Source organism: Scyliorhinus canicula, chromosome 16 (genome assembly GCF_902713615.1).
Source record: "Scyliorhinus canicula chromosome 16, sScyCan1.1, whole genome shotgun sequence".
Classification (NCBI taxonomy): Eukaryota; Metazoa; Chordata; class Chondrichthyes; order Carcharhiniformes; family Scyliorhinidae; genus Scyliorhinus; species Scyliorhinus canicula.
In genome coordinates, this window is record NC_052161.1 from 65,381,398 (window position 1) to 65,395,597 (window position 14,200).

The following is a 14,200-nucleotide window of genomic DNA, read 5'->3' on the forward strand; positions in this document are numbered from 1 at the left end:
AGGTGGATTGGACATGCTAAATTGCCATTTAATTGGAAAAAAATTGGGTACTCTAAATTTAAGGAAAAAAAACATTGCCCATCCCCTCTGAATTTAGTTGCATGAAAAGTCTTATTGATTAAACAAATCAGCAAATCAGTTAGACTCTGATTTATAAACACTTCAGGGATGTCGACCAAGAGGGAACCAAAGCACCAAGAGTAACAAGTCTTGTTATTGATTTATGAATACTTTCGTGATGCAGTTATTTGTAGGGTTAAATGTAAGACAAAAACACAAACAGATTTACGTAAGCACTAAAACCTGCTCTACCTTAGTCAGAGGTAGCCAAATTAAGCCTACCAAAGATCTAATTATGACAGGGAATTCTCTTTACTGTCCCTTGCGATGAGACGCACATTATTTTCTTTGTAATTATATCCATGTTTCCAACGATAATTATTTGTGCAGAGTCCATTCATGGGACCAGGCTGTTTGACCAAATTAGTGCTAATATGTCTCCTGTTGTCACTGCTCAAGCAATTGTGTTCTGGAGCTGGGAGATTGCCACAGTCAGCCGCTGTGTCCTGGTGCAGTTAATTTGTGATGCTGCCAAATTAACAAGGATTAATCTTTGAAAGAAAGAGAGTTAAGCAATCCTCTCCTGAAGAGAGGATAAGAAATACCTGGCCCTTCCGAAATTTCTACCACTGGGCGGCAACTGCACAAAGAGTACTGGGATGGGTCAAGGAATCGGCAGCAGAGTGGGTGAGGGTAGAGGAGAATTCCTGCATAGGGACATCCCTCCGAGTTCTAGTCAAAACCACACTCCCAACACCCTGGCTAAATACTCGAGGAGTCCAGTGGTGATAGCCATGCTCCGAATGGTGACGCCTGCAATAATGGGTGCCACCTTCAAAAGATGGAGACAGGATGAGGGAACTTTGATGGTTAGGGACACGGACAATAGAATAGCGACCCTGGGGGAACTCACAGAGAGGTTTCAGCTACAAAGAAGGAACAACCTGAGATACAGTCGAGTCAAAAACTACCTCTCCAAAGAAACAATGACCTATCCTTAGGGGCAGCAAGGTAGCACAGTGGTTAGCACTGTCGCTTCACAGCGCCAGGGTCCCAGGTTCGATTCGTGGCTTGGGTCACTATCTGGTCTGAGTCTGCACGTTCTCCCTGTGTCTGCGTGGGTTTCCTCCGAGTCCAGTTAAAACGTGCTGTTAGGTAATTTGGACATTCTGAATTCTCCCCCTGTGCACCTGAACAGGCGCCGGAATGTGGCGACTAGGGGCTTTTATCAGTAACTTCATTGCATTGTGACAATAAAGATTACTATTTTTACCAAGACATTCACATGTAAAAAGGCTGCTGAATGTGGGTGACCAAGGGGAAGGAAACTGTGGGGATTTGTATGGATGACTGCTGGAGGGAGTATGCCCCCCCGGATGAGACAAGGAAAAAATGGGAGGAGGAACTAGCATGGAGGGAGGGGGAGAACTCTTGATCAAAGCACTGCACAGGGCAAACTTCCATGTGCGCAGGGCTGTTCCTACCGCAGCTAAAGTTGGTGCACAGAGCAAACCTAACCAGGACTCCTATAGATGGAGGACAAATGTCAATGGTGCCAGGAAGGCTCGGCCAACCATACCCACATGTTCTCAGCTCGCCCAGGCTTGTTGGTATTGGACTTCCTTCTTCGAGGCCATGTTCAGGGTTTGGGAGTGAGGGTGGAGCCATGCTCAAAAGTGGTGGTCTTCGGGATATCAGATCAACCAGAGCTCTTCATGGGGAGGGGGGCTGACGCCCTAGCCTTTCCGTCCTTGATCGCCCGCCAAGAGAATCTTGCTCGGCTGGCGATTGGAAGCACTACCCAAGACTGCAGACTGGCATTTCTCAGGCTGGAGAAAATAAAATTCACCATCCGCAGATCAGAAGAAGGCTTCCATACGACGTGGAAGCCGTTCACTAACTTGTTTCAAGACCCGGTCTAACCAGTAACCAGTTGAGCAAGAGGGGGGGGGGGGGGGCAGCATGTTGGTGGGGGTGTGGTGGGGGGGGGGGGGGTGCGTTAAGGCAAATAAAAAGGAACAGAAGTATGAGCAGGAGGGACAAAGCCTCAAGGGACCGGTCTGATGGCACGCTAAGGCCCAAACTAAATTATACATAAATGCCTGTAAATATGTGTCTTGGCCATATTGGGGTATGTAAAATATGTATGCCGGTTAAAGGGTCGTCACAGCTACAGTTGTTGCTATGAAGGTGCTCGCTTGTAAATATAGATGTTGGTTTTTGCGCCTTTCTTTCTGACAATGCATAATTTATAATTTGTTGGATATAATAAAGGCAGCACGGTATCATTGTGGATAGCACAATGGCTTCACAGCTCCAGGGTTCCAGGTTCGATTCTGGCTTGGGTCACTGTCTGTGCGGAGTCTGCACATCCTCCCCGTGAGTGCGTGGGTTTCCTCCGGGTGCTCCGGTTTCCTCCCACAGTCACAAAGATGTGCGGGTTAGGTGAATTGGCCATGATAAATTGCCCTTAGTGTCCAAAATTGCCCTTAGTGTTGGGTGGGGTTACTGGGTTACTGGGTTATGGGGATAGGGTGGAGGTGTTGACCTTGGGTAGGGTGCTCTTTCCAAGAGCCGGTGCAGACTCGATGGGCCGAATGGCCTTCTTCGGCACTGTAAAAAATTCTATAATATATGAAAACTCAATAAAAAATATTTCCAAGGAAAAAAGATAGGATTAGAGACACATCAGGTAGCAGAGGGAATGGAGCCAATGGAAACTGAGCTTCTGAATTTGATTGCTTTCAGAATTTGCACTTCTGATCTCTCTTGACCATTCTCTTACTGAAGTTGCCAGCAGTTGTCCTTTTCCAGTATTCGCTTGCATATCATTGTGTTTCTGTTTTCAGACTCATAAATGTCCTGGCATTTTCTAATTATTGGCTAGCTCAGTAAGATAAACTCTTTTTCCTATTCAAAGTATAATAAATGTCTTTTTATTTTGAGAAATGCGGGCGGTATTCTCCGCTCCCAGGACTAAGTGCCCGCGCCGTCGTGAACGCCGTCAGATTTCATGACGACGCAAACAGGGCCCGGCACGACTATTCTGGCCCCCACAGGGGGCCACCACGGCACTGGAGTGGTTCATACCGCTCATTCCTGCGCATGCGTAGTTGGTCCGTGCCATCCTGCGCATGCGCGGGGCTCACCAACATGGCACCGGAGTTCTGGGGCTGGCTGCAGAAGGAGGTAGACGCGGGGGGGGGGGGGGAGAGGTCAGCCTGCCGATCAGTGGGCCGCGATCGGAGGCCCCCCCTGGTGAAGGAGCCCCCCTCCCCTCTCCCCCACAGTCTGCCCCCCCAGCATTCCTGCACAGTTCCCGCCGGCAGCGACCAGGGGTGAATGGCGCCGGCGGGACTGTCATTTTTATCGCCGGCCGCACAGCCCATCCGGGCTGGAGAATCGCCACTCCCCATTTGCGGCGATTCTCCGAGCGGCCCGGCACGATTCTCACGGCGCTGGTTTCGGGGATGTGTGAGAATAGCGCGTGGGTATCAGGGCGGCATGGCGTGACTCTCACGGTGCCCCGGCGATTCTCCCACCCGGTTGCAGGTGTGGGGGTGGGTGGGGGAGGGGGGGGGGAGAATACCCCCCTGCATGTTTTGTGAAGTTGCTAAATAATTTTTAGTAATGTTACTGTCAGGAAAGAACATTGGCACATGATGGTATGGGAATAGTTGTGTACACACTGGGGATGTAGAAATATCTTGTGGTCAAGATCAATTGGGGTTACACTCTGCATGGGGAAGATGGAGGTTTGACCTTCCTGCTCAGAGGCAAATTGAGTCACTTGATTTAAAAATTAAAGGCCTCTTTCTGCTGCCAAGGTAAGAAGTCTTACAACATCATGTTAAAGTCCAACAGGTTTGTTTTGAATCACTAGCTTTTGGAGCACTGCTCCTTCCTCAGGTGAATGAAGAGGTATGTTCCAGAAACATATACGTAGACAAAGTCAAAGATGCAGGACGATACTTTGAATGCTAGTCTTTGCAGATAATTAAGGCTACAGGTCCAGACAGAGCAACTGGAGAGAGGGATAACACAGGTTAAAGAGGTGTGAATTGTCTCAAGCCAGGACAGTTGGGAGGATTTAAATGCCACAGGCATTTAACTGGTTGTGGGTGGGCCCTCGGCTGCCTTGGGAATCCAGTGAATTCTGGCAGGCTCAGAGGTGGGAGCCTCCTATTTGGGCACTCTGTGGACCACTGATAGGCCTCCCATGACAACCTCCCCACACAGGCCTCACCAACGACACCACTACCCATTGCCGGTGCCTACCTGACTGGATCTGGCATGTTCAGACCCCACTTACCTGGTTGTGAGGACAGCCTGCTTCCAAGGCCATGGCCTACTCTCTTCCATCCGTAGTCCCAACAATGGCCACCACTCCTGATGGTGCTGCTGAGACCATTGAGCTGTCGGGCCTCCGGTTGATTGGCAGCTCCTGGGAGGGCACCAGTCATTTGAAGGGAATTAATCAGTTGGCGGACAGCCAATAAATGTGGCCAGGAGCCCACAATCGACTGAAGGCAGGATTGCTCTTGGCTTTTGTATCTGTTATTAAACTTTCTGATATTCTGATAAAACTCCTGCCTATGTACATGTTTTAGTTATGGAGAGCTCCAAAGGGAGTCGTACGTTACTTACAATTGTCTCTGTTCCAATGCTGTAAAACTGTCAACACACATGTTTCTGAGGTGAGTTATACTTTTCCTCCAAGGGAGATGTATCTTTGCGGATCATAGTGACAATTTTACTCATCTGTTTGTTCTTGGGTGATTGGGAGTGGTGTTGGGAGGGTGAGTAAATCGACGCCTAGCTGCCATGTGTGGTACAGGCAGTTGTCTATAGGCACCATCATTGCCTTTGCAAGCTACGTATAGCACGGTAGCACAAGTGACTAGCACTGTGGCTTCACAGCGCCAGGGTCCCAGGTTCGATTCGCCGCTGGGTCACTGTCTGTGCGGAGTCTGCACGTTCTCCCCGTGTCTTCGTGGGTTTCCTCCGGGTGCTCCAGTTTCCTCCCACAGTCCAAAGATGTGCAGGTTAGGTGGAGTGGCCATGATAAATTGTCCTTAGCGACCAAAAAGTTTAGGAGGGGCTATTCGGTTACAGGGATAGGGTGGAAGCAAGGACTTAATTGGGTCGGTGCAGACTCGATGGGCCGAATGGCCTCCTTGTGCACTGTATGTTCTATGTTCTTATGTTCTATGAGAACTATGTTCAAGAAGATAGCCATAGTCAATCAAAACATAAGTTCCAGAGGAATTACTTTGAAAAGAAGTTCACCAACCTCAAACCATTATCGGGAAAGATACATCTACTGAGAGAAGTGTGATTTTAATCATTCATTTAAAGGGATTATTTTTTAATGCATTGCCATGAAAGCGGGCTTGAATTGAATAGAAATGAGGGAATGAATACAGAGCTAACCTTTTCATTGCCACTTTGATGTTAACAATAAAGCAGCTGCTTCGTGAGGGGGAAATGTTTGAGACCTCGTGTCCTGGCAGAACCGTGCAGGCAGTGCGTGACTTATCCCAAAATTACAGGAGCAATGACTGCAATTGTCCAAGGATGGAAGCTCATGGGCAATCAATCATTTTCCCAATAACAACAACTTGCAATTATGGAGCTGTTTTAATTTATTTAAACATCCCAAGTTGCTGCATTAAAGTACAATCAAACAACAGTTAGCATTGGGCATCAGTCGGAGATGTTATGACAGATGACTAAAAGCTTAGTCAGACATGTAGATATTAAGGAGTTGAATAAACATAAGAAACAGAAGCAGGAGTAAACCACTCAGGCTGTCGAGCCTGCTCCCCAACTCAATACAATCATGGCTGGCACATTTTAGTGCCTAGACATAAGCTGCTCACTGAATTCAAGACTCCACTGGAGGGGTACAGAGCAAAAGGCTCACCGATGCTCAGTATGGGTTCCACAAATACAGGACAAATCCAACCCATCCAATTATTATCCCACCAATCTACGCTCAATCATCAGCAAAGCGATGAAAGGTCTCACTTAGAGTGCTATCAAGTGGCATTTACTCTGCAATAATTGAACAGTTTAGACCCACGAGACGCACATGGTTCCAGACCTTATTGTAGCCTTGTTATGAAAGTGGACAAAAGAGCAAAATTCCAGAGGTGAGGTGAGAGTGAAAGATCTTGACATTAAGACAGCATTTGACTGAGTGTGGCATCTCCATCTGGACAACAACCATCTCAGCCCAGGACATCAGTACGAGAGTTCCTCAGGATAATATCCTCGGCCCAACCTTCCCAACATTGTAAGCTCAGAAATTGGGATGTTTGCCAATGGCTGCACAATGTTCAGTCCCATTCACAGCTCCTCAGGTCCTGATGCAGTCCGTGCTGGCATGCAGCAAGACCTGGGCAGCATTCAGTCTCGGATTACTAAATGGCAAATAAGGTTTGTGCCATACAATGATGGGTAATGACCATCTCCATCAAGAGGGAATCTAACCTTGGCATTCAATGCAATTGCTGCTGAATTCCCCACCATAAACATCCTGCAAGGTTACCATGAATGAGAATCCTCCCTGGAACAGCCATATCAAGGCTGTGTCTACTACAGTAGGTCAGAGTCTAGGAATACTGTAGCAAGTAACGCAAATTCTGACTCCGCAAAGTCTGTCCACCATATGTAATACAGGACAAATATTTTTTTAAATCCTACTTTAATATTCACCTTTCGGTTGTTAAGAATGATGAAGAACCACAAAAAAAAATCAAAATGTAATTTTGGACTTTCCTACAATTAAGTACATTTTCAATTTAAACTCTTCATAGAATGAGTAATTTGAAATAAATGCCAGAAAACTAATGCACAGACCTTAAATTTACTAAGAACTCCAACTGAACGGATTCTAAAAACAGTAGCAGCTGTTCCAATCTGTGTTTCGTATTTGTAATGATGCAAATTTAGCTAAAAACATTTTAGTAAATGGAGTAGAGTTGTAATTTCCTGTTGCTTGATTACCTGCAATTCAAATTGAAATTGCACAAAAATGTTTCTCACACTGTTTTATTCACATTTCTCAACTGGATCATTTCAATTTTTTAAGTAAAAAAAATAGCCGAATTAAGAGTAATGTGTGGAACCAGCAAAATTTACCTTGAACGTAAAATGTCTTTTTGTATGGATTAAAATCTGAAAATGATTCTGTGTGAATATTGGTTTATTTGGTTTCATGTAGCAATGTGACAAGATTAAGATTTAGAACAAGTCAGACACAACTCGGAATTTCTAGTGCTTTTCACAGTAACCTCATAATGAAAGCTACCATCCAAATCATTAAAGAGCCTCCGGCAAATTTGTCATCTTCACTCACCTCAACATGTAGCACAGTGGTGAATGTCTTGGCGTCTTCAGTCACTCCACCGAGGTAGAGAGACTTGGTGAAAACAGGGGCATGGTCATTTTCATCTTGTACCTCAATGAATACCTTCGCTGTATTTGCTGGAAAAGAGGATTTGAAATTGCTGAGTCCAGCCAGAGGCTCACTGATAAATGTGCATTATTTAAACTTATAAATTATGAAAAAGGCAAGTGAAATTGTCAATTTTTAAAGCTTGCTGCTGAAGCAATGGGCTCCACTGTTCTGCTGTAGTGAGCTGATCACATATCTTTGCAGCCAATGGAGATGGATTAATTTCTTGATATTTATCTCAATTTATTTAAATGTCAATTATTTTAAATGTGTTCTGCACAATTACGCTTGAATACATGTTGTACCTCATCAATGCACAGTTTCTGACGTACTCAGTATTGGCCTGCTGATCCTTGTTACAACAACCAACCTTTGCTTCGAAACATTGACCAGATTAAAGAATGTCAACATGTTCACCTGGTGGCTCAACAGGCAATAAACTTTGTGATATATTGCTGAGCCTTTGCTAAGCCATGCTATTTCTAGTACAGGGACTATAACAGCCTCCCCGAACAGGCGCCGGAATGTGGCGTCTAGGGGCTTTTCACAGTAACTTCATTTGAAGCCTACTCGTGACAATAAGCGATTTTCATTTTCATAAATGAGCTCGGTATTCTTCACCCAAATTGAGTGCTTGTTCAGAGGTGAGATAGGATAGTCAAGGTTCACATTCCTAAGCACTGTAGTGCTAAGACGTGTGCCTCTGGTGACATTGGATGATAATTATCAGGTTTGGTTGTGCGTGAGTCCTTACCAAATCCCTTACCTTCCACTGCATATGGTTGAATCATTTGTTATTATCCACAGACCATGCTGACAAGTGCAAAATAATCACTTGGATAAAATTCTAGATGGATTGGAATACTACAAGAACTATTATCCCAGTATTATTTAATGTCTCCAGCAATATAGTGACAGAATATGAGGGCAGGAGACAATTAAAATTAACTTAACTCCAGAATCATGTCAGAAACTGATTTCATGAAAGTGTATTACACTGCATATGAGGTAAAAATTTGAAAAAAGATCCGTAATTAATTAAAAACCTTATTAATTTATCTCTCGAGGTAATCTAAGCCCTAAAATCTTACTTTGATATTTAATTTAGCTCTTCAAGAGGTGAGAAATTTCAATAAACGTTCTTCCAGAAGTCAACGTAACCAAAGAAAAAAAATCAAATTGATCACAAAAAACCATGACCTCTACTAATTAGACGTCTTTTCTCAAAGGTTCTTCATAAAGATACAGTAAAACTGCAATAACACATCTGTCGGAACTGCTCGCATTCTTTACCAAGAGTCCTCTTAGGCATCCATTTTGAAGTTGGGCTGTGTCACCATGCAGAACATATAACTTCAAAAGGAAAACATATAACGTGAACCCAGACTTTCGGAGGAAATTCAAATCCAGTGTTTCTCAATAGTCCAATATTAATGGATAACCACCATTCGAAATATTGAAAAAAGGAAATTGGATAGGCATTTGAGGGCGATGGGATAGAGTGGGGGATTTCTCGACATAGAGCTTGCATGGATTCAATGGGCCGAATGGCTTCATGTGCTATATTTTATCTGGAAATGAACTGACTGATGGGAGAGTGTGGAAAATAATGATGGAAATCACCAAGAAGGGCATCAAACATAATCCACCACCACAGGATATTACCAGCAATGAGAACCTCACCAGCATGGTCACCTCCCGCTCAGCCAATCAAGCCAGTTAATTGTCAATTTCCACCCTATCGGGCAGTCTGGTATCAGGAGGTGCCACCACCAACATAGAAGATAGGTATAGAATCACTGGGTTCCAATGACTGGCAACCAAGGACGTATAACAAAAATACTTCATTCAGCACCCTCAGCAGCTCTTACACGCTTCTACTTTGCCCGCACTCTGAAGAGAACTCTTGCGCTTCCGTCACAGAGCTTTTAAGTAGCATGTTTTTAATGAGACCACTTGGTCTACAACAGGTAAACTTTTGAGGCCTCTCAGTGGGTTTCTGGGAGGGGACCCTCCTTTATGAATACTGCATGGCCCACTGAGGGGGCCTCACTCCCCGTGCCTACGGCTCCACTGATAGACTGTACAGCCCTGCCTGGTCCTTGGCATGGTTAAAAAAAACTAGCCTCCTCCTCCTCTTTCCCGCAACTAGATGCTATCGAGGCAGCTAAGTGGCTGGCCCCCTGATTGGTAAAATCCTGCCCAGGGGTCCCGGTGCCTGCCAATGCATGTTCGTTTCTCGGTTTCAGAAGCATGCCATATCCAATTGGTGGCGGCCTCTTGATTGGTAAAATCCTGCCCAGGGACCCCGCTGCCTGCCAACACATGCTCGTTTTTCGGTTTCAATCCCAGCTGAGGGAGGACTCATCTTTGCATTAATCTCAACATTACGATTAACGTGACACATAACTGTTATTTTGCTTAATTGCAATTAACATTAGCACCTCACTGGTGGCTAACAGGTTAGTTACTTATGCAAGTTAATGTGATCATGAATTAAAGTCTCAACGGTGCCTCATCCTCATGTTTTTGGATACCCTGCTTTGGATTTAATGCAGTCTCTGGCAGCTAATCAGGAGGCACTGTGCTTTAGAAAAATGTTTGTACGTCTGAAGCCTCCTATGCACCAGGGAGAAGAAGAAAGCTCTGGTCTTGCATTTAATTTTGAACTGCAAGCTTATTTACACCAAGATTGTTCCAAATGCGTTCAGTGATTTATAGCATCAATGCTCAGAAAACATTTTAATTACGAAATGAATAGATTTTTCTTCTACCTCTGTTCCATGAATCAGACAAAACCATTTCCCCCGGTTTTATTTAGGATACTTGTTCAAATCCTTGCACTTGTGCAATATACCATTTGTTCCACAGCTTACAATGCAGAAGGTAAGAGGCTAAGTCACCTCCGACTTGTTGGGTCCAATTTTAGCTGACATAAATCAATGAAACTTTAAGCCCTATGAAAATCATTTTCACTGACTTAAATGCATGAACACTCATATTGCTTGTGAGTAAATCTAAAGCAACATACCAGCACATTAACAGTGAGTGAGGATGCCCACTGAAGCAATGCAGAAGCTTAGGGCATACATGGATGTGTTCAAGAGAAAACAAGAAATTAGACATATTTGATATGAAGATGTTCTTGAGATCAATGAAGGAAAGGATGAGATTATCTTTTTCCCTAGCCCAAAAGTGTCCTCTGCTTCTTGACTAACTATATATTATTATTATTATTATTATATACATTCCAGGTTCCCTCACAAATTTTTCTCAGTTTCTGACGATAGATCAAAGTCCTGAAATGTTAACTCTACATGGGATTTTCCTGGCCCCCGACTCCAACGGCATGTTTTCCGGTGGCGGAGGGGGCTCGCCATCTTCCAGTCACGCCTATGTCGACAGCGTTTTGCGTGGCTCGCAATGAATTTTTGTTCCCATCCCACGTCTGTTTCTCTCCACAGATGCTGTCTGACCTGCTGAGCATGTCCGGCATTTTTTTGTTTTTATTGCTAAAACATCTGAGGCTGGATTCTCCACCACACGCCGGAGTTCCTGATGTGGCAGAGAGTCCTGCATCATCAATGGAATGAGGTCGGCGTTCCGATGCTCCAGCCCCCCACTGGCGGCGGTAACAAGGTCCATGAACCGCATCAGCGGGAAGATGCAAATGGAGGTTATTCTCAACCTTGCCCCTTGATGTACCATCAATTGAACGCGAGACGAGTTGCTGTACAAAAGTATGGCTTTAATCAGCTAGATGTTAGCCCTGTGGTCGTTTACAGTATAAGGACGACCGCCGGGAGTACTGGGTATTTATACCCCGCCCTGGAGGCGGGGTTAACAGCCTCTCGACCAATCGGGGAGCCGTCACATGACTGGTCTCAACCAATCAGTCGAGAGGCACATGACCGACCAGGGCCAATGGTAAGCCGGTGTTCTGCACCAATGGCAGGCAGCTATGATAATCATACCACCACACCCCTCACTTGAGGTGTGGTGTTCCTCAGGTTAAACCACCACCAGTCAGCTCTCCCCACAAAGGGTTTTGGTTATCTGGGACTATGGCGACTTTACCTTACCTTTGGGGGCTGGTTTAGCTCAGTTGGCTAGACAGCTGGTTTGTGATGCCGAGTGAGGCCAGCAGCGTGGGTTCAATTCCCATACCTGCTGAGGTTATTCATGAAGGCCCGCCCTCTCTACCTTGCCCCCAGCCTGAGGTGTGGTGCTCCTCAGGTTAAATCACCACCAGTCAGCTGCCCTCCTGAAAGTGGAAAGCATCCTGTGGTCATTTGGGGCTGTAGCGACTTTGCCTTACCGTACCTGTAATGGGGTGGTTTCTGGTGGGGGGGTACTCTATAATGGAGGGTCTCTGTAATGGAAAGTTTTCTACTGGGAGTCTCCGTAATGGAGGTCTCTCTGGTGCGCGGCTCTAGGTGGGTCTCTAGTGCAGGGTCTCTGTAATGCGGGGTTTCTGGCGGGGGGCTCACTGATGGAAGATCCCTGGTGTGACGTTGGGTCACCCTCATACTGTGGGGATGGGGGGATGCGAGGAGTGACTCAGCAATTCCGTGGTGGAGGAAAAATCCCTCACAACCCCCACCATGCATAAATTAGCATGTCAAGGGATACTGAATTATCTCTGGATTCCTGCTCCTAGTGCGAGCGCAAATTAGAGGCGATTAATCTCTGGCGGGAGAACATAGCATCCGAAATCCAGCTCCTATCAGAATAGAATCCCTACAGTGGAGAAGGAGGCCATTCACCCCATCGAGTCTGCACCAGCTCTTGGAAAGAATACCCCATTAAGCCCAAGCCTTCACCAACCCCGTAACCCAACCTAACCTTTTGGTCACTAAGGAGCAATTAAGCATGGCCAATTCACCTAACCTGCTCATTTCCTCCGGGAGGAAACCGGAGCACCAGGGAAAACCCACACAGTCACCCGAGGCCAGAATTGAACCTCGTTCCCTGGAGCTGTGACGTATCAGTGCTAACCACTGTGCCATCGTTAATGTTTCATGTCCCATCAATTCTCCATTTCCATGCACAGGCAATTGTCCCAACTGGAAGATTTTCTCCTCAGTCCTCTGATGATTCTTTTCTAGACCAACCCTGATGTTGCTGCTTTATCTTCTCCAACATTTTCTTCTAAAGATCGTTGGTTTTCTCCTCATCACTTCTACAAATGTTTCATCTCTGAAGCCGTCTCTCCTGCTTGCAAGAGGTCAAAGTCTAGCTTTACAATTTGTAACTCATAAGGCCTGCCTGCTATCAGCTAATCACATGTCACATGTAAAGCAATGAACAGGGAAAAGACAATATCCAAGCAAACTACATGATGGTGGCAGACAGGCAACAAACCAGTCAAAAGTCTTAAAAATAAACCTTTTTGAAAAGGATGGACGTGATCTACTGCACCCGAAAAGCAGCTCGCCATGGTACAACATGGTACAACATCCGCTCCCGGGATCTACCAGGCTCGCCAAGCCTCATGAGATCTAACGAGATCTTGCAAAATGTCCCGATGTGAAGCCCACTTATTGTGGGCGGGATCAATTTTTGGCAAATCTGCATATTAGAGTGCAACAGCTAGTCTCACTTTAATATGCAGTTCCCCGAGGTAACCAAGGCATTGGGATCTGTTTTGTAAAAATATTCACAAGCAGACCTTTGAATGAGTAAAAAGCAGTTTATTGTATCAGAGCTCTGGGAGAAAGGCCTTAGACTCCTCAGTTTTTATCAGCACACTTTCTTACTTGAGCTAGGGTTCACACGGGGTTAATATTCAGTTTAAAAGCGGAAGTAGCTGTATTCCCATTTACACACAAGCAATCAACTCTATTCACATCACAATTCATTACATGCAGTCAATCAATTTTCTTAGCAACCCAGTTTATCACATATGGTTAAAATGGGTGTTGTCTCACCAGCTTCTAACTTCATGCAGAAGTCACTCAAAACTAACTGCCTGGAGACCATGAGCTATTGACGCCTGTGGAGCTGTTGTCAGTGGCTGTTAAAATACAGTTTGTAACTAAGCCCAGCTAATGATTATTCAGGAATGTGGCTAGTTCAGCTAAAAGCCATTTTGTATCTTTAGTATTACTAGATTAGCTAACAGCCATTTTGTGTCTTTTCTGATATTAGTAATTATTCAGTTACAAAATTACGAGCATTGTGCATATATTATACAAATTGCTTCTTATACAGGCATCTAAACCAATGATCTAAAAACCTTCTTTTTAAATCTGACTTCAACTACTGTTTTGCACAAAGAGCAAGAGAGCACAGAAAGTATGTTAAATATATTTGCAACATAGTTAATTTGATTATGTTTGCAACATATTTAATTATTTTGAAACACAAAATTTTCCCATAACAGGATCTATCTCCTTCACCTTGGAGACCTCAGGCAAGCGCAATTCAGTGCTGGTCTCCACAAACAGGGACCAAATGAACCAGCACTCATGGAGGTCTCCCAGGAGATTGGAGGCTCCTAGGTATTTGCCCTCTGGGCAGGGTGGCACCCTGGCAGTGCTGGTTTCATCCGGATGCCCTGGAACAGCCAGCCTGGTACCCTGGCAGTGCCACCTAGGTGGCAGCCTGGCACTCCCAAGATGCCCAGATGACACTGCAGTTGGGAGATACACTGCCAGTGTGCCAGGTGTACAGTAC

At 45.2% G+C, this 14,200-nt stretch overlaps 1 protein-coding gene across 13 annotated transcripts in view; it reads right to left on the reverse strand.

The window, feature by feature from the left end:
• Window positions 1-14,200, reverse strand: part of pcdh15b (protocadherin-related 15b) — a 1,980,039-nt gene that overhangs the window by 109,648 nt on the left and 1,856,191 nt on the right. For all 13 annotated transcript variants that reach the window (XM_038773429.1, XM_038773427.1, XM_038773426.1 and 10 more), the window contains one exon: window positions 7,424-7,551. In XM_038773429.1, the coding sequence (XP_038629357.1) occupies window positions 7,424-7,551 (128 nt within the window). The remainder of the gene's footprint in view (window positions 1-7,423; window positions 7,552-14,200) is intronic.